The sequence below is a fragment of the Neopelma chrysocephalum genome, unplaced genomic scaffold (genome assembly GCF_003984885.1).
Source record: "Neopelma chrysocephalum unplaced genomic scaffold, ASM398488v2 Primary Assembly neopelma1_67, whole genome shotgun sequence".
NCBI classification, from domain to species: domain Eukaryota; kingdom Metazoa; phylum Chordata; class Aves; order Passeriformes; family Pipridae; genus Neopelma; species Neopelma chrysocephalum.
Genome location: NW_020897726.1, coordinates 2,520,830 through 2,542,061, shown reverse-complemented (window position 1 = coordinate 2,542,061; position 21,232 = coordinate 2,520,830). Strand labels below are relative to the sequence as shown.

Genomic DNA, 21,232 nt, shown 5'->3' with positions numbered 1-21,232 from the left:
TGCAGCTGTAACCCAACATAGTGCTGCAAGCATTGCCAGCACGAAGTGCAGGAAAAGCAGACGTATCACAGGCACCTTCAATTGATACTGGTTTTGTTTATGCTTTCTAGGTTGCAATATTGTGCCAAAATCTGTGCCATTTGTGGAAAGCATTTTGTATTTTAAAGCTGTTGACAGTTTGTAAGGCAAAGTCCTTCTTTTGCCTACTTTATATCAAATCCCTATAGATGCACCAGAGGTAATGAGGCTAGCAAGAACAGAGGCACCCACCAGACTGGCTTTACACCACACTCCAGAGCGCTTTGCAGTACAGTGAGTAACTGCATGAACACTGTATTCATGCTTGTACATCTGCTCACTGCACAGCTGACCAAGAGCCATTGTTTATATGCTCTTCATTAATTTTTTTGGCAGTTTGAACCAATATGCACTGCAGTGAATAGCCTGGAGAATACGCAGACAATTCCAGGCATTTTGCTCTCTGATTTAGCTGTCCAAATTTTTTCTTCAATTGAGTTGTCTACCATTGATGATCAAACACAAGTTTGTGGCTGACAGCGTAATTGCATATTATTTCTGTGTCATTTACATGTCACATTACCACTGGCACCAGAATAGTTCTGGCAAGATTCAGACAGTAATAAGGCTGCTTCTTATTATAGGCAAAACCTCTGAACCCTCTTTTCTATCACTTTGTGGTTTATGTAATCTCAGTGACACATGACTGCAACAATCCTATTGGATCACTTGTGTTATGTTGAAGTAGAAGTGTCACACTTTTATTACATTTTGAGATTACAGATTTCTGCGTTGATGAGGACAATACTTCCTTTCCTGCCTGAAAATGAGTGACCTTCCAAATCATTCAAAGATGAGAAAAGCTGCTGTTGAGAAAAATGTTACACAACTGATTGTGTTGTTCACTATACGTGCAATAGACTAAGCATCCAAGTCGGTGTGCCTTTTTCCCATTAAATTTTTGGGTTTCAGATGTGTAGGGTGCTCACAGGATTGTTTACCCAGGTAAAAAACACCTTACTCCTAGTTTTTCAGCTGTCTGAAAAATGAAGATGTGTGAGTGCCCACTGTGTTACTGTGACAGGTGATCTTAGCCACATGTTGTTTGTTGTTCAGCCCAAGCACCACTAGTGGCCTGTGGGATATCAGAAAACATGACGTGTTTTAACAAAAACTGTGACTTAAAATAATGTGTTAATGCAAAAGTCTTTGCTTGCTTGAACTCCTACAACTGTAAAGCAATATGATTATACCTGGTGGCCCCTGGATATTTTTCCCAGAAAGGCCAGGTGGGTGTTGATTTAGGAAAAAGATAGAAAAGCACAAAAGCTGCCAATCCGGTTCCCTTCAAGCCTGTAGTGTCGTGTCCATGCTCCGCTTCTCTAGTACTTTGTGCTGAAGCAGTAATTTTCAACGGCCTGAGGGTTACACTGCTGTGTGTCTATATGGAGCCCAACCGAACTGGCTGCATTAGGGAGCGTGTAATCCCACGGTGTCGTTCCCAGTTTCTCTCTCTTTTCCTGCCATACCTGCTTCACCTAGCGAGAGGTTACCCAACCTCTCTCTTTCTCTAGTCTCTAGACTAGAGAAATATATATATCTATAGTCTCTAAAAATAAAATATACCTTTTGGGCTGCCATTCTACTTATCAGCAAACAGGACCTGGGTTTTGTAGGTCATGTTTAAAATATCCAGATTCTTCGTAGGTCTGGAGCCCTATGTGTAGGTTAGAAGCACCTGAATCAGGATAACCGAGGTAGCCTCATCTGGCAAAGATGCATAGCTTAACCCAGAGTTGCTGCTGGTGACAGAGTAACATGGATCTGTACCCCACATCATCTGCACTCACCATCAGAGGTTCACAGAGGAGACTAAATTAAAAGCATACTAACCACCACTTAGATAAAACATGAGCACATGTAAGGCTGGGGGTGCACATACACACACACAGATGGTCCACTGTAAGTCTAAAAAGATGTTCCTATGCAAAGACAAGGAATTTACCATAACAGCTAAAGTCCAATACTGCTTTTGTTTTTGTTGTTTAATTCCCAGAAGGGTCAGCTACAACGTGTCCCTCCAGGAAGACTCCACAATGAGAAAAACAACCCAGAGTTGCTTCTTACTGATCATCCTTCTAATTGTAAGTACGAGAAAACAGAAGTGCCCATAACACTTGCCAAATTCAAACTTGTAGTGATGTTCAGAAAAATGAGTACTCAGTTGTATTTGTTATACTGCACAGGTGAAGGAATGAGTTAACTTCCTGATAAATTTCAAAATAAGCTTAATAAAGTTTCTAAATAAGTTATCTCATAGAAGTTCAGACTTGAAATCATTGTTTTCTGGTGAGACAGAACTGCAAGTCTGAAGAAGGTTATGCATATGGCTTTTCATTTCTATGTTTTACAGGCTGCAACATAGCAGTGACATGGAAACTTTAGTGTTTGAAAACTTCCTTGATGTTGTGTGAGACAAACTACAACTTCCATGTTGTAGAGACAGGTCTAGGAGACATGCTGGGGAACACTAGCAACTGCAGTCTCTGGATTGTTTATTGGGTTGTGTACCTCACAGAATCACATAATATGCTGAGTATTCTGGTATTTGTGACAGTTTGTGGCTGTTCTACATATCCTGCAAGGCTGCACATGGCAATGCACTGGCTCGGAAATCACCCATGGACAGAGATGTCTGTAACAAAGAGCCTGAGAGAAACCAGCTTCCCTCTGGGTTTGAATCCCAGCTGATCTGCACAGCTTGACAGGGGCCTTGACATAAAACAGCAATTCTTCCTGTAACAAGCCAATGCCAAATAAAAAAAACAGTTCAAGTTTATATTTCTTCCCAGTCAAGTGACAGGACTGTAAATATTCTGATAATTAAAATTGCCAACAGCATTTCTGAGCACCTGAGATGCTTTAACCTACAGCATGGATTTGTAGGTCAACCCAGAAGGACTGGGCTAATCCTTGCCGCGTTGTCCCCAAATCTTTTAAATCTCTCACCCATGTAGCACGTACGCAACGTTAGTTCTGTGTGCATTCCTGCAGTACTCCTGGGCTAGGATTTCTTTAAAAAACTCTTCAGTGAGATCTGCATCCCCTTTTTTTTAAATATCTTTGCACCAGAGGGCTCTTCAGCTTCTGACCTCAATAGATAACTTAAGCACAAGTTTCCTTCATTTTCACTCTTCCAGTCTCAATGTGCCTTCTTTTCCCACTGCAGTGGGCATGCTGTGGCCTACTTCAATACCTCTTAGATTAATTTATTTTTTGATAGGGGAGAAGTCACAGTCATAGAAGTAGACCATGAACAAGCTCTATTTCCTTGATGACACTTAGCAGAACATTGCTGTTAGATGAAAAGTATTTGCCACCAGTCATTTTCCCAAAGATTTCCCCACCTGTAGCTGATAGGAAACATTCATTTTTTACATTTGTAGTCTGTAATGAATAAAGAGTGTCTTTCTCTTCCAAAGAGATTGCTCCCACTTTGTTGGTTCTTCTATTCACTCCTTGGTTCCAAGACCTCTGAGACATGTCAGCTGCTGTCTGAGGTTGAGTAGGACATAATAATTAAAGTGATTTGTGACACAGGTTTGAACTTCCATCCTGTTCCTTATTCACCCCACAAACCATCCTCTAGATCTTTTTTCTTTGATGGCTTTGATGGTTTTCATTCATCTTCTCATCTGTGTCCTGCACTCCCAGCTGGTCACTGCAAGCTGTTGCAAAGCAACACAACCTGTTGGGGTCCTTGTGTTTCTCTTCTGGGCTCCAGTCTCTCTGTTTGTGCCATTTGTTCCCCTGCAGTTATCACCACTATTGAGTAGGGCATACTTTTACCTGAAATCTCCTTTCTTAGGGTAGCTGTGATTCTCTAATACACTCTTAGTGTTGGAGCACTCCATGTCCTATATACAGTGTTAGTGCTTTGCAGAAGACTTCCTTGGATTCTTCTCATATCTCTCCTTGAATGTTTTGTCATAGACCTTAGTTACTTGATGTGCACAGACACCCCCTCCCCACCATCTCCTTTAGACTTGTCACCATGGGGTTTTGGTACCTTCTGATACAAACCATCTCTCTTATATATGTCATTTTTTGTGTAGAATAAATAGCACTTCTGTGTACAGGTCTATAATGATTCTCCTTTGCTAGACAAAAGCTGAAACAACAGTTTTTCCAAAATCTGATTTAGAAATAGAACTAACTCCTTATTGTCTTCCTCTGTGATGGATTCCCTTGCTTTTGGATGCAGGATAATGCATCACCAGATAGTTCTCTACAGTTCAAAGGGAATATCGTTAGAAAATTTAACTGTTCATTATGTCTTAGTTCACTTTATGCCTGTTACTCTCTAGTTTTTGGCAATTATTGAGAGCCACAGAATGTGACTGAGATTTATTTCCTCAAACACATGAGCCCCTCTGTGCTGGAGCAACTGGAGCAATTAGTTGATCTCCTCAATGCACATTTCTCTTCACAAGAAAGATGGAGCATTAGCGCAGTGTGCCCAGCAGCATCAAACTGCAGAGAATCAGGAAGAGGAAGCAGGTTTGGGTCTCTTTCCAGTGTGACCAATCAATTTTTCAGGACATTGAGGGAAGAGATTTGTATTCTCTTCATTATTTTGTCAAGTAAGAACTGTCATCTAGTGCCTACAAATGATAGTTTGTTCTTACTCTGGAAATGAGGATTGATGGAGAAAATTTTCTCGCATATTCTGATTTTGTGTCTGGAGCCATCCACAAAGTGCATAGTAAGGACTAAATGGATGCTGCAGCTGAAGGACACACTATTTTCAATTAGGTCTATTAGACCAAGATTGTATCCTAAAATAAATTAATTTTGAGTAAAAAACAAATTGTGCAAGTTCATTAGGTCCAAATCTGTCAAATTGTTTCCAAGCCTCAGTCACAAAGCTATATAGAGTCAGGTGCTTCTTGTCAACTCCTGTAAGTCTTGGGAATAATTTCCATTCACAAAACATTGAAAATTAATTATATGAAAACGTAAATGTAATTTTCAGTAACTGCACAAATTGGCGTTTTTTTGGAATACAGTTGTGTTATGGTAAATTGAAATCTCCAGAACCCATTAGTGAAGCACTTGCCACCCACTTGATCCTCACGTGGGGTGATGAGGCTATGAGCTTCCCTGGCCTCCTGCCACTTGCCCAGCTCCACAGCTCTCACCATGAGCCTCTAAAACCCGTTTCTGTGCAGGTACTGTAAGAATAAGCCTTTTCCTGCTTAAACAGCAACTCTTCCAGCATCTGGTCCAGAGCAGGTCCTACCCTCCAATGAGCCAGAAGAGCTGCTGAAGATCTGTCACAGCCTCCTTCATCTTGCTTCATCAGAACTTGCTTGCTGTCTGGCACCACTGGGAGACCAGGGGCTTCCCCAGCCTTGGATGATGAGATCCCCCTGGGTCTCATCACCTGAGACCATGCCTTTGAAAGCTCTTGATATGAGTTAGTATTTCCCTGTGTAACCATGGGTTGCTTCAAGCTGTAAGTACACTGGCAAGTTCTGAAGCTGTTCTCACACAAGGAAAACTCTGGAAAGCGATCTGCTGGTATTTTAAGGTGGTGAGAATTAGTGTGAGAATTTGAGACTCAAGCTGCTCAGTTTCCTGAGAAAGGAATGCTGTATTTTGCTCTATTCACCCAGTTTCAGGGGTGATCAGGACATTTTGACTACATCTTTGCTTATTTAAAAAATAAGGCTGTTGCTATGCAGCTGATTGCCCTAAAGAGGCCTCTTTCAAGATGATAATCAGGGCTGCAAGCAAAAATCTGTTAAGTATTCTGCAGCATTTCTTTAAGCCCACAGCTTGCATCGGGATAAACTACAAGTAAAGCTTCCTCATGTGAGCAAATCCTGCAGCAATGGCAAAGAACTGTAAGATTTGTAAGTTGCTTTTCATTACAATTGCCTTGTCTTTATCTACTGTGACTGATAATCTCGTGCTTGTTTAAACAGCTGCCAAAATCTGCCGTGTTAATCGTATAGGGTGTCACTGAGATAATTACCATCTTGCTCCAACATAGTAGAGTATGGGAAAATTTTAACATTCAGTGGTTAAGTAAAACAAGTCATGTTGTGGTATTTCCCCAAAGAAATTGTCTGCTGTTTCCTAGCACATTTGTGATGGATAGAAATGATTATATTTACTGAGTACCATACATTAATGACCTTCCTAAGGCATCACAGTTGTTTTCTTCTCTGTCCTAACACTAACAGCTGTGAAGAGTAGTTCATTATAAAAGTATGAGAGAGGCTCTGCAACCAGTCTAAATTATGCTGAGCTCTCTCTCGAAGATGTGATGTAGTGAAAAACAGAAGCTTAGTGATCCACGAAGTGGTGACTACACATAGCAGTTTTAAAAGAATTGTACATTTGAGCTATTGAAATCAATATCAAACAGTTGAGCATACAGAATTTCAGCTATATTTTGACTGAACTCAACAATAAATGTTACTAAATTACTGTATTTAGTGGAAGGAGGAAAAAAGCAAAAGTAAAGAAAGCTACAAATATCTTCTTTTCCTAAATGTCTTGTTACAGTTAGTGTCCTGCAAGCTCCTTGATGTCAGAAGAAATATTTGGGGGTGCTTGTTCATCATATCCAATACTTTGTGGGGAAAAAAGTGAAGGAATTTTATGCTTGCTTTGTCTGGATTCTCTCTTGCAGAAATGGGCACAGTCTTGCAGAGGTTAATAGCAGTTGTCTGTCTTACAGAAACAAGGACACTCTCTATTCATTCCTGTATAATTTAATAATGAAGCCAAGTTGCTTTCTCTAGCTTCCTTTATTAATTCTAGGTATAAAGTGAACTTCAGCATTATCAGAATCTTGTTTTTTCTCCTCATAATGATAATTTGTTTTCTTATAACAGTCAGTTGTCACGTGGTGGCTTGGTGGTCGTATGTATGACGTCATTTACTTGGACTTTTAGGAGTGACATCATATGTACGGCTGCTAAACTGCTGCATGGGACATCACTTAAACAATTTTCTTCTGAAGAAATGATACCAATCATTTTCAGGCAATGAGCACATCAATTATTAAGTTGTAAATTATTTATTTCTCTTTAATAAAGAATATTTATAAATGAATGAGGCATTCCTTTACTGTATCAACATCATTTATATTTCCACCTAAAATAACAGATGATGGATGGATGGATGGACGGATGGACGGATGGACGGATGGATGGGAAAGCTTTTTAATATGCAGTAATGGAGTCTGAACATTCAAAATCTGTTCAATGCTGTAGGTAGTTACCAAATTAAAATTACTTACTCTTGGCTTTTTTATGGTGAAAACATGAGTTTTAAATCTTAATTCCTAAAATGCATAGATATAACAATTGAAATATAGTAGCAGAGGTGATTCCAATCATTAGTTCCCTGAGAGCAGATACAAACACAGACACGCAGATTCATGGTACATTCCCAGCCTCCCCCAATAACATGTTACACACTAAGCTTTCCCTCCCATGTAGCCATGCCCAAAATCCTACTACTTCTGATAAAAGAATAATGACCCGGAGATGTCTTTCTGACCTATTTGCCCTTTTCTGACCCCTATGTTAAGGAGTGCAGGAAGACTAAAACAACTAATAGCATCTCACATGACAAACTGTAGCAAGATTTTTGTCTGACTTAACTGCAGGAATATAAGGCTGGATCATCAGCCCACTGAACTGACTAAGAGGTCAGGCTTTACTGGGTCCTAGCGTAGTGTCTCTTACGCACAGTAGAAAAAACAGCATTTCAGACAGAGATGTGGCTTCTCAACCTTCAGCAAACCACCAAATTAATATTTCATTAATCTGCTGAAATGGAAATCTGATCTTAAGGTAGAAAAAAATTGTGTTCAAGCTTCCAAGGCCAGCTCTAGGCAAACAGAAATGAGGAGTAGCAATCAATGGGAAGAGCACATTTAAAGGGCATATTGCAGATGAACAATACCACTGACATACCTATGTATGACCCCTTAATTTGATTTCCCACACAAGCTATTCAATGTCATAAAAAGTGCCTGGAAAGATTTTTGGACAATTAACTTTGAAAATCTGTGTCCTTGTGCTTGATACAAAGGAAAAAAAAAAAGATGATTTAAGAGACATCTGTAAATTTGATATTATTATTCAAATTTTTATCCAAACTTCAGTTTTTCTGTAGGCCATTAAGTGATTTCCACTGATGAAGTAAGTCCCATTGAGCTTTAGTGACACAGTGTCATCCATATTTTTAATCCTTCTGAGTGAATCCCTGTCCTAAATGTAGGCAATAGAAATTTTGCTGGGAATTTCATCTGGGCCATGATTGCCTTGCACAGAGGCAGTAGAATGAGCCTCCTGGTTACATGGTTGAGCACTTTTAAATAATTCTGTGCACAGTCCAAGACATTTAGTCTGTCCACCACCACAGGTACTCTTTGCCTTCAAGTTTCAAAATATTGGCATTAAACTGTACCCAATAAGAGCTGACTTTGTCAGGAATTATACACAACTCTTAAACTGACCTTTAAGAGTAAGCAGTCTTTGGTGTCTGAATTGTATCTTACCCCCCAAAATTATCACCCCACACATAGATGCGTTCCCAAACTGGCCCAGAGGAACAGAGAAATTGTCAAGAACAGAGGCAATGCCACAGAAGTCCTCCTAACTTTCTTCGATGATACTGATATTCCTATCTTTAATACAAACAGCTTGGAACTGAGGTATTATTCAAAATAAAAATGGGGAAAATTAGCATGGAGTATCTATTAATCACTTCAGGAAAGCACCAGAACCTGTGATGGTACATGGACGTGAAGGGCTAAGATAAAAATGAGGGTGTCTGAAGAACCTCATCTGCACTTTCCTACACTACATGCTGGATTTAGGATATTGCTTGGCTGGTTTTTAAATGATTCTCATGGACTCCAGCTACTCACTTTAATCTTTTTATAAGTAAGGGATCTGTGATGTTTCGCTTCGCTTCTGTATTTCCTGTTCTGGCTTTCTAGATACTTAATTTTTCACTTGGATGGCCAGATGAAATGTTCCAAATGGCTTTATTGTCCAAGTATATATTTGTTTGGGGGGTATACATACACATAAAATTTATATAAAATTATTTCTGCCAGAAAATATCTTCCTTTTTATTCCCCCTCTTTTATTTCAAGCACCTATTTAAGTGCAAGATTAACTGCCTCCAGGTCCTCCAGCTAGCAGTTGTATACAGTTGAAAATGAAAATGTTTGTGTCAAAAGAGATTAGATTAAATTAAGAAAACATAATTAATTAGATATACAAGGATATATCCTGACATGGTTTGTCACAGAAATATCAGGATAAAAGTAATGGCTTTTTTTTTTTCCAACCAAGTCAAACACTGTGGTTTCACTGTGTGTTTTACCAAGGTGTTTTAGTGTGCAAATGGGGGAAAAAGTAATGTATTTATGCAATACAATTGCCTGTGATGTGCAATTTAAAAAAGGGGAGGAAAAGTGTAAAAAGTAGGCTGATATTTGAATTTTCAAACCTATCGTGTTTTCAATTTGCACATCTACAAGTGCTTGTTTAAAGGTCTGTGTACTGGCATTTGCTGCTAAAATGGTAAAATGTGTGTATATATGAGAGTCCTAGATTTTGAAGCCTGCAAGTGAGTCTGTATGTGTTTGCTGTGGCACTTTCCTTGCATGACCCTCTATCTTCCCCTATACTAAACAGTACTAAAGCCATCACAATGTTCTTTTTCTTGGGGAAGCAGAGGAACTAATCATTGCCTATCACCTTCATGCAGAGAAGTTTCCTGATACAGGATTGAGGCAGAACAGAACTAACTAAAGCTCCACACTCTCATTTCCGCTCACAGACCTGAGTTGTACAACTAACGGATGGATGGATGGCAAAAAACCATGACTGACTTTGCCTTCCAGAGGCAATGATCCTTCCCTTTAAACTGCAAGTGGTTCAGAATGGGAGAAGTCAGGAGATGCCACTAGATTGAAGAGGACCCTGTTATTCAGACTCAAATGTAGGGACTCAAATTTAGGTACTTAACTAGGAGCTAGGGCCAGATATTGAGGTTTAAACTCTTTGCCCGTTGTTTCTATGACCTTAGCAGTTGAAGAAGTTCAAAGCAGGTGGCATAAAACATGAAATAATCCGTTTCCAGGCTGTGGCACTGAGGTATTTTGTCTGCACTGTCAAGAAAAAAATGGGCACAAGTGAGCAGAAATACATGGGTGTAATTTTTGCAGATGCTAAACTGAAGAAAAAGATTTTGAAGACTTTATCGAGTATTTAATGGTCCTCTCTTTGCCAAAAAAAAGGGCTTGGTTAAAATCTTGTGGTTTTAATGAGGTAAACTAATAAAATTCAGCATTTGTTTTGCAAGCAGTACAAGGCCCATCATAATACTAAACATGTGCAAATAAAAGGCCTTTGAAGAATGCAAAATATATTTCTGGTCCCCACTTTTTTTTTTTAATTCTATCCTCCTGTTTTATTCAGTTGTACTAACAGTTTTTCCTTTCTGTACAGAGAATTGTTCCAAGTCTTTCTTCTACTGTAAATTATACTGACCCTACATTAGAGCCTGTAGTAACAGAAAATTCAGTCATACGACAGAAGATAATAGATTCACAGTTCAAATGCTATGAGAGGATGAACAGAGCTCCTCCGTACAAGAAAAAAGGTAAAAAGGATTTTAAAAAAATCTGTCTGTATTTTGCCATGCTTGGTTATAGAACTATAAAGAAACATTTTCTTCTGTATGCTAACCCATACTCTTCCACAGGGTGCACTTCCTTCCCGCAAACAGTAATCAAATTCACACTTACTTAGCATCCTCCTAAGTGCAAAGAAATAAAAAAGCCTGGAAGGAGCCCAGGGAATGAACAGTGCTTCCTTCCTCCATCATTCACATTTCTTGCTCTGTGTCTTGTTCTTGCTTAGAGAATGGCATTTTCCAGAACCTCTCAGCAAGCTCGCACAAAGACCTGATTGTGAATGGGGAATCTCTTAAATATAAATGTTGTTCTGTTCTCTTTACTCTCTGTTTCAATTTTTTGTCATTTGTGTAGTGTCTGCTGGTTGTCATGCTCTGTACCAACACAGAAGTTCCAGGTATTCCATATTCAACAGTAACATTAGCAAAAATAGATTTATAGGGCACTGAGCACTCATCTTTACTAAATATGAGGCATATGTGAAGGTTGTTAAAAAGAGAAATGACAAAAAATAGTGGTGCTACAGTTACATAGTATAAAGCAGGATTTCTGGTTGGGACTCAGTGTTCTGGTCACTTTTTCTTATAGAAGATATAGAAGATATGAGGAGACTAGAGAAAAAAATAACAGAGGAGTTGTGAAGACCTATGCAAGTAAAGAACAGAGATATTGAGGACATAGTTTAAAGAGAAAATGCATGAAAAAAACCCTCTAATGAAAACACCCAACTTAATAGACGGGTTGGAGATAAAGGGGGCTTTGTGTAATATGAGAACAAAGACATTTCTATAGCTCTTTATCACAAAGGTTTTACTGATCTCTGTAAGACTCAAACAATAGTTAGATGTCAAGATACTCAAGTCTTGATGCAGAAATGTTTGGGAATGAATATAGAGATTGACTTTGCTAAAAATAGGTTTTAATTCAGGCTGATAATGGGGAAACCCCACAAGTAGTTATACGGGGTTATGGAATATAGCATGATGTTTCAGACATAAACAAGCCTTTTAGTTGCTGAACTTGTGGTGGAAATAACTTGCTGTCATCTTCTCGGATTACTCTTTTAGTCTCCAGCTCTATAAACAAGTAACTTTTGCATCCATTGATGGTTCCACTGGATTCCCCTTTCTTTTGCACCTTGCTTGTGTGATTAGTTGCAAAGGCTGTTTTTCCAGCATGAGTTGGGATTTCATATCATGACACGAATTCCTAATAGTGTTCTCAAGGGCAGCATTGTCCCAGGAGGACAGCAGTGGCAGTTCCTGCATTCCTTCGACTGGCAGCTAGATTTTAAGTGATGCCATTGGGGACTGTTATGTTCATAGCAACATGCACTTAATTCATTTATAACCCAAAATGAAAATAATGGGTGACGAAGGAACGATGCCAGCACAACTAAAGTTGCATTTTCAACTGAAAAAATAATAAAATGAGGGGCTCAGGCACATGGAAACACCTGACCACCCCTCCAGGACAGTACCGTGTGTGTATATATATGTATATATATATATATACATATATATATACATACATGGTGTATATATGTGTATATATATGTGTGTGTATATATGTATATATACATATATATGTATACATATATCCATATATATATATGTATGTATACATATATATATCCTGTTAGTTACCTTGAAAGACACGGTCCACAATGTATAGATTGACATGTGTTATTTTTTTTATTTATCAGGCAAGGCAGAGGATTTAAAGACAGAAATTCCCTCCAACCCCTTTCAACACTGTCTTTCAAATACAAGCTCAAGTTGCAAACAGTTTTTACTCTTCTTTTTCTTCATTATTACAAAAACACTCCTCAAAGTCTTTCAGATACATTTCAAAGCTGTAGAAAAACATGACAGTGCCTGAAGGAAAGATAACCACCTGTTGATATGATGATTGGTTATTTAAGTGAAAAATAGTATTAGCATATTTAACTTGATAACAGAAACATGTATGTGCATAAAATCTTAGTAAATGAAGTAAAAGTATATATGAAAATATCTTTTCTGAGCAACATCTAATCTGGAAAATATTAGTTTAGAATTATTTACGCTTTCAATTTTTAGTCCACAGCTATTTTGACATATAAACAGTTATTGGTGCAAATTTGAACAATTCAGATGACTTTTTACAGCCTTTTTACTTTAGTAGGAAAGCTTATCTATGGATAGTTTCTAAAGCACCAGAAGCAATTAGCTATCCATATTTTATTAACTTTCAGAGGTACCTTCTAAATAATTCTTCAAAAATCAACCTACATGGTCATAGCAGCCATTCTGACACTTCCTCAGGACCAGAGCAAAAAAGCAAGATGTACCTTCTCATTCTATTTCCCTTTAACCTGATGGTCATGATGATAAATACCTTTTCCCCCACCACAAACTGATTTTAAATGGAAAATAACTAAGAAGTGTAGGGGTTTTTTTAATACATTTCTTGTCCACAATAAGTTATGTTACACATTACAGCAAGCAGTCTTACAGCACAGTTTCTGAGGACCATAGTAGGTATCATCTCTGTTGGGGATCAAGAATGAGCTGTGTTCTGCCTCCTTTACTTTGCCGCTGCTTGTGGGGGTGGAAATATCCCTTGTAAGCGACACAGCCTTGACTGCACTACCTTCCCAGAAGATCCATGATGAGGACAGGATCACAGCACGCCTACCTAGACAACATCAGCAGGCAGAATCTGCCTGTTACAGATCAGTCTTGCATCTGCTTCACTGGACATGTAGGTACACCACTGATCTCTGGTGCTGAATAAGGCAACAGCCTTACAGGGACCTGTCTCTGCAAATGTTGCTTGTAGTGGGATGTCCCCACAAACTCTTCCTTACCTTTACATTTCAAAGGCCCAATTTTCAGACCTACTGAACAACAGAAGGTGAAATGAAAAGTGGGTGCCCAATAGGTCTTTGGGTATTACTAGTGTACGTGCTTGCAGCTGGGGACAGAAGGAGGATCAAGAAGAGAAATTTTTAGGATCAAGTGCTACATTCAAAGCTCAGTTCAACAGGATTTAAAACATAACTTTCCAGTAAAATGAACACAACTAACATCAGGTCAGCAAAAACAAGTTCCTTGTAGCCCCTGAATGCCACTCTTAAGTGTAACAATAATAAAGGAGTTTATTACAAAAACAAAACCTGATTATCTGCAGGCAGCAATATTCCTCGAGAGGCTAGAAAAGAACAGTTCAGGAGTGACCATGTGTTGAATTAACTCCTGAAACCCTCTTAAATGTCCAGGTCTGTTCTGCAACCGAACATGGGATGGCTGGTTGTGCTGGGATGATACACCTGCTGGAAGGATCACTGCTCAGAATTGTCCGGATTATTTTCCAGACTTCGATCCAACCGGTACAGTATTTCTTTTTATCATTTTATCTTTTGAAGGATGTCTTCAAAACTTTCATGCCATTGAGAGGATGCATTTTGCAGTGACATTTTTGCAGCACTGTGAAATCTCAGGGTATTTTGGTTGAAATTAAAACATATCAAGATTTTGGGTTACCTGATTTATATATTTTCATTTGTATAATATTTTATATGTATTTATGTAAATATAATATAAACCATGGATTTATGAAACCTAGTTTATGAAAATGTCAGCTTTTGAGTTATATCAAAATATTCTTAGCACCTCATTCTAAGTTTTTATAATGAAGAGAAAATGCTTATTTGTGTGAAATATGTGTCAGCATGTTCTTTGTTCAATTTGTATTGTAAAGTATCATTTTATAGAAGATAAGCAGAATAACATTCTTTTAGTCTCCGAGTTTCAGTTGTTAATTGGATTCTTCATACAAATACTAGCAGTCATGCTGACTGAGAGAAGTAATTCAAAAACATTTAAAAGGAAAATGAAAGGAAAAATCAAGGACAGAAATATTGCAGAATAGATATGAGGAAATATTAGACACAAATTTAACTCCAGTTTGAAGAGAGTTGTGTCTTCCATGCTCAGGACATGTTGCTTATAGGCGGTGCTTGATGCCGCAGTGTGCTAAATTCCACATAGTCACAGTGCACCAATTGCAGTTAAAATCTATGAAATTAAACATTTGGGAAGGAGGGCATATAAATCTAAAAATTTTCAACAAACTTAAGCCAAAATGTATGTGCCCAACTGGAGATGAAGGAAACAGACCATTGCATCTCTGTGAGTTAATTACCAAGTACCATTAGCAAGAACTGTTGATCTTCTCGAGCATATTGTCTGTTTAGAAACATAGTAGTTTCCATGTTGGATTGAACCTGGTATGCGTTTGGCTGAAGCCCATTTGCAGTAGCAGCCAGATTGATCTGTGTTTCTGTTCTTCATAAATGAAGCTGTCCATGATTAGAGAATTCACACAGCAAGGGGGACACTTACAGTGTCAGACCCAGTCTGAGGAGATTCAAAACTACATTCCATCTTTGGTGGGGGAATGTCCCTCTTTCCAGTGGAATTAGGCCTTGGAGAGGATGGATTGAAGGACGTCTATGTGCTCAGGATTTCTGTGCCTGGAAAGTGAGCTCATGTGGCAGGGTCTTCTCTTCTGTGCCCTTTTTTTGCTTTCTGACACAAAAGTCTTGACCTCTTTTCTGTCCGTTGTCATAGTTTTTAAAGAGGAGTCTTGCAGGAGGGTCATGCTCATGGCTTATCATTGGAGCACCTTGGGGACACAGACTGAGGAGCTGAGACCCTCAGTTGGAGAACTGACTTTCGCTTAGGTCTCCCTCTCTGTGGACGAGTGCTTCAGCCATTAGACTATTTTCTCAAAGCATTCCAAAAGAGCATTTTAAAAGAATTGACCAAACCTGGTTCAGTTCCCAGACAGAAGTGCCCACGTTCAGAAGAGAGCTTGGGGCTCTGGATCCTGAGTTTGCACAAGCCTCTTCATATGTGCATGTTGGAGGATACCATGAATAAAATGGGGGCTGAAGCAGAAGGTAGAGACCCCATCCAAGACACACCTCTAACATGCACATACGAAGAGACTTGTGCAACCTCAGGCACAAAGGCAACAGCCCCTTTTATGAATAGAAAAATTTACTACAAGGTTTCTGCTCTACCTGCTTCCATGGGTTTTATAGAAGAAAAAAAAACAAACATGTGGCACTAACAGTCACCAATAGGTATGCTCCATGCAATGCTCAGCTTATACGTGCAAAGGTGGGTGTTGGGCAGCCCTGTGCTCACAGATTTCCCCAACCACTCAGGGTCCTTGTCCTTCATGGATGGGCGTTATTACAGAGCCACTCTCCTGCTCATTCCCAAGCCACCTATTCCTAGCCTTTCCACTTGTCTGTTTGTCTCCAATGACTTGTTCTGAACTAATTGCTCCACTACAACAACACTCTTCAAAGTAACACTTGAAGCCATCCATGGAGAAGGATCTCACTCCACTTACTAATGCTTATTAACTCCAAGGCCTGTGGCTCATACAACTGATTGCAAATCACTCCTTAATGTGCAGATGCCTGTCACAGAGTTTGGCCCACAGTATGTGTGTTCTGCAGTTACTCACTCTGGCATGCTTTAGAAGTTGAGATTTAGGAATTTTTTAGCATTCCTGTACTCTGTACAGACCCATACGAAGAAAAGCCTCCTCCAGTAATTAATTTCCTACTGTTCTCTCTGCTGTCCTTTTAAAGAACATTACCTGTGGTCTTCTGGACCCAGTATTTTCCTCTAGTACATCTCTTTTCTCCTTGTCAGAACCTCTGTCATCCTTTTTGCCTGCATCCTGGTCAGTCAAGTGGCTGCATCCTGGTCAGTCAACCCTGTTTCCCTGGCTTGGCAGCAGCCCAGCATCTCCTGGTTGAGCCAGAGCTGCTTTCCTAGAATAACTGTTGGGTAACCCAGCATGTGTTACAGCTATGGCATCAAACCAGTGGGTAGTCAGCCTTTGCTTTACAGGTGGCTGGTTGTCACATGGGGACTTGATAAAGTAGGAGGGAGTCTCAGGGAAGTCAGAAATCAGGGGGGTGTCTACAAGTCTATCAGCTGCTAATAGAAGTGGCTGCCACATACAGGTGGCCAAAAGCACAGACTGAGCTGTCCTGAGAAGTCTGTCAGGTTTTGTGTCACAAGTCATTATTTCTTTTGGTAACTTATTCCTGTTAAAGAAAATCCAGTTGAATTTTCCGCTGAGAAACAGAAAATTCATTCTGAAGAATAACATTTTCTTATGATGAAAACTGTAGTGACTGTCAGATTTCCTCCCCATTGAGTTTCTGATATGCAACCACCTCAGCAAATATTTTAGGCATGTAAGTAACCCCATGGATTTCTGAAACAAGTATTTAATACTGTGCTGCTTTGGCCAGCACCAAGACATACAGAACCACTGCATATTAGCATAGTGATGGCTAAGTCACTTCATTAGAGGCCATGTATAGCTTTGAGTCCTGGAATAATTTATATTTTTCTGTTTTGATACTTATGTCATTTTTAACTGGAAAAGTGAAACATTACCAGCAGCATAGTAGTGAATCCTTCTCCCATCTGCATCTGTGCACCCCATATACCAACTCTCTATATTTGATCCCCAACAATATTCAGCCAAGAGGAAATCGCTGGAGTATGTTAGAAAGTAAACAAGGTGAAATCATATTCTGAAGAAAAGAACACAGAAACAAAACAAAAGGGAACATTCTCAGTGCTCTCTTCATTTTGTATCTGACAACACAGTTAGCTACTCCACCTATTACACTGAATTTAGATCTGTTCTTACTGGATACGAATCTGTGTTCTGAAAGAAGCAATCTCCTTTTCGCAGTGCACATCATGCACAATGTGATAATGCATGAAAACAAATCAATTTGTCTGGAAAACATAACAAGACCTACTGCTTTCATGCCAGTGACAGCAGGAAATTCATTGTCTAGTCCACTCCTGGCTGTGAAGCTCTGAGCAGGGATGTTTTATATGCCCCTATTCAGGCAACATGCACAGTTCCTCTTGAATTGTATTTTATATTCATATTTTAGATAGGTTAATCTTTGGTGTAATCCCTCTGAAATGGTTCCAGGTCACACTGAAATTGGTGAGAGGTGAGTTTTATGGGAATGTAGTATGTAACTCATGCTGCCAATATTCTTACTAATGAAAAAAAGGAAAATACATTGTGGATATAATGGCCTTCTAGCAAGACAAGTTTGCCAGGGGCAGCAGGAGGAGCTGAGCATTGCCCTGTGTCATTTGTGGGCTGTTGGGTTTGTGGCAGGGGAGTGTTATATTGCCCACCTCTCTGTCCCTATATAATGCATTTAGTTAGGATTAGTTAGGTGCAGTCACATACCAGTGGAGCTGAATGTGCAAGTTTTGGTGTGGCAGATGTACCTTTTCTTTTTGCTTTCACTCCCTTTATTCTTTGGCAAAGAGCAGTGGTTAAGAGCAGTAACCATTGTGAGACAAAGCTGCATTTGGCAAAACTCCCCTCGGTTCTCCACTCATTTGGGTTTCTGTCTTTAGTTCTCTTTTGTAAACTATTACTCATAACTCTTCGTGAAGCTCCAGGAGCAGAGTTTCTAGAAGTGTAATTTGGAAACAGATCCATATGTATCCATAAGCAATTACTCAGTTGATGATTAATATGTTGTTACCTCTCACAATGAAGGAAGATGAAAGTACAGCATTGCCTTCCTGCTCTGACACTGGGAGAGCCCTTTTCTTGCTGCCACAAAATGCAAATTTCATGACTGACTAAAATAGACAGCTCTGGATTTCTGCTGGTCATATTTTCTTATCTTGAAGTGATATAACTTAGATAATGATAAGTAAGACAAATCTGAACAACTCTTTGTCCAGCTGCTTTTTTCTCCTTACCCTTCTGTGTCTTTCTGTCCTGCTTCTTAGCAAGTTTGACAGCTGTATTATAAAAATCAAATCTTATCCCCACAGCGCACAATATGATTCTTTTATACCGATTCTGGTTCTGCTGACTAAGACACTCTGAAGACAGTGATAACTCTTCACTTATTAGGACACTGCAATTGAAGTTTTCCAGGTTCTCTATTGCATTATAATGGATGATTTTTTTATTTATGAAAAAATTTCTTCCAGAATATTTTTCTGAGTATGTAAGTAAATCAGATATGCTACATCAACTATTCCCTCATCTGCAAAAGCAAGCACTGCACAGGTCTATCCAAACAATGGCAAAGAATCCAATATCTGGTATGAGCTGAGCAAGCACTGCAGCAGTGGATAACTTTGTTGTACTTCCAGCTTATAACTCAGCAATAAATAAAAAACTGATGTTTTAACGTGCTAGCTATAGAGCTGGTGTAATTGTAAAAAGCCTGATTGATAGAGCTATCATATGGTTCCAGGATTATTAATATATTCATTACATATTAATTATTGAGGGATTTTTATGAAAATAGGATTCGTAAAAGCATTATTGGTGGCACAATATACACACAAAATTATTGCTGCTGATTAATCTTTCAAGACACTTCACTGCTCCCATGAAACTGACCTTTTGGACAGGATTTCTCTCATTCATTTTACCCAGACAGCTCTGGAAGTGTCTTCTTTCTAAACTGACGGCATAGATTCTGCACAACTGCCTATGAATTCCGTAACTTTTAGGTTGCTAAAGTCAGGTGGGATGAATCCCACACAATGTCACTATTATTTGGTTTTGAGTAATGTAATGCTCAAGTGGTGCCCTATCCAAGCTGATAGGGTACAGCTCAAGCCTAAAAAATTAGTTTTTACATAGTATTTTAATAATCTTAAAGCCCACACTTCCATTTTATCTTGCTAGTGTTGTCTTACCCATCCTTTCACATGTGTATTTCTTCAAAGTTTACCATATTCTTCTGGTTAGCATAAAAAAGCAAACGTACCCAGATTCATAATAACCCTCCTGCTACTGGCCCACTGTATAATAACTTGGAGTAGCACAGTGGTTGAATTGCAGGCTCGCAGCTTTGTTTCTGTGTAAAGGAATAGATTTAGAAGACATGTTTGAGATGTTTGAGTCCCTGGGATGGACAGTAAGGAGGGCTTATGCCCCAGTTCTGTATTCTAACATCAGAGCAAGAAATCTGCAGGGAATTGGCGCTTTCAGGCTAGGATCAGTTGTGTTTATCTGACTTCAAGAGAAAGTATGAAACTAAAGGTTTATCTCTAAGTTACAGAGGCCACATTAAACTCTGTCAGAGTGCCTAGCTAGGCACTGAAGTACAGAGGTGATGGATGATATTGCCATAAATACTCTGTAGCATATTAACAAAAGCCATGCACTTTGTAGGTGCAATGTTTGCACACTGTGTTCCATGGGAGCATAACCATTAATCTTTTTTCTATGACTGAAGACTTTTTCCATCTTTTGATAGTATCTGGCAAAGAGTACAGAGGGAACGTTGCTACAACAGGCAGTCTGAGATTATCTCCAAGCCGCAGTGATGGAAGGCTCAGATAACATGTACTGTTCCTCTTGGTATTGTTGATGCACGTATTGATTTTTAATAAGTCCCCCAAAACAATGATTTGAAACCAACAACAATTTCAAAAATATGCTGTGTTCTGGAGGATTGTCTTTTTTTTTTCTGCAATGGCACTATATAAAGTGTATTTCTAGTCAGAGTAAGAGTAAGCTCAGTCTATATAATCCTTACCTTGTCCATATGATCAATTCCTTTCTTTAGGTTGTATAGAGAGAATACAAATCTTCCAAGTTAATAGAACTATTAATCATCAGATGAAGAAAAATAAGTGGCAATGTTGACCACAAAAAAATGAAAATATGTATGTTCAAATGGTAATTGTCTCTGTAAAAGTGTATTGACTGGAAATACTGATAATATAAGTATAAAGCCAATGAAATTATAGAGCTAGAGTAGGCAAAGGAAAGTCAAGATAGACTTTTTTGACTGTTTTAAAAGCCAGACTTGAAAAATATATTTTTGATAAATGTCTGCATCACTATCTAAGAAAACATAAAATAATTTAAGTTTATGATCTTATCCTACCCTTGTTACTTGGGCAAACCTTCCAGTGACTCCCATTTGGCTAATGCTTGACAGAAGGCCCAAGGAACCAGTCCAAAATTTGACAGGTGATTACAAGTGACATCTGCGCCTCAGCATCCAGGGTTTCCCCAGCAGGAATGTGAGCACGGCTGGGAGGACACGGAGGACACAGCACACATCAGAGCCTGAGGTTACTTTCTCTTCCCTAGACAGCTTTCAAGAGCCTCTTTAAAGGGATTATTATCACGTAAATAATTGCATTTGAATGAAGGCTTAGATGTATACTCATTCAAGGCGAAAGGAGACAGATAAACAACAAGTGTACCACCAGATATATCTCAGAAAAAAAAACCAAAACAACAAACCATCGAGATGGATATTAATTGCACAGATTGAAAATCATTTGGATTTTGTTACACAGACATTTTATTTCCAAATAAAGTAATTCCTTTTAATAGATTTTAAATATGTAATATGCATACATTAAAATA

The 21,232-nt window shown here is 38.9% G+C and overlaps 1 protein-coding gene across 1 annotated transcript in view; it reads left to right on the top strand.

Annotated features, from left to right (window-relative positions):
- Window positions 1–21,232, top strand: part of CALCR (calcitonin receptor) — a 156,106-nt gene that overhangs the window by 91,605 nt on the left and 43,269 nt on the right. Inside the window, exons 3-5 of the mRNA XM_027684792.1 lie at window positions 2,075–2,162; window positions 10,569–10,722; window positions 14,019–14,129. Coding sequence (XP_027540593.1) covers window positions 2,115–2,162; window positions 10,569–10,722; window positions 14,019–14,129 — 313 coding nt within the window. The 5' untranslated portion in view covers window positions 2,075–2,114. The remainder of the gene's footprint in view (window positions 1–2,074; window positions 2,163–10,568; window positions 10,723–14,018; window positions 14,130–21,232) is intronic.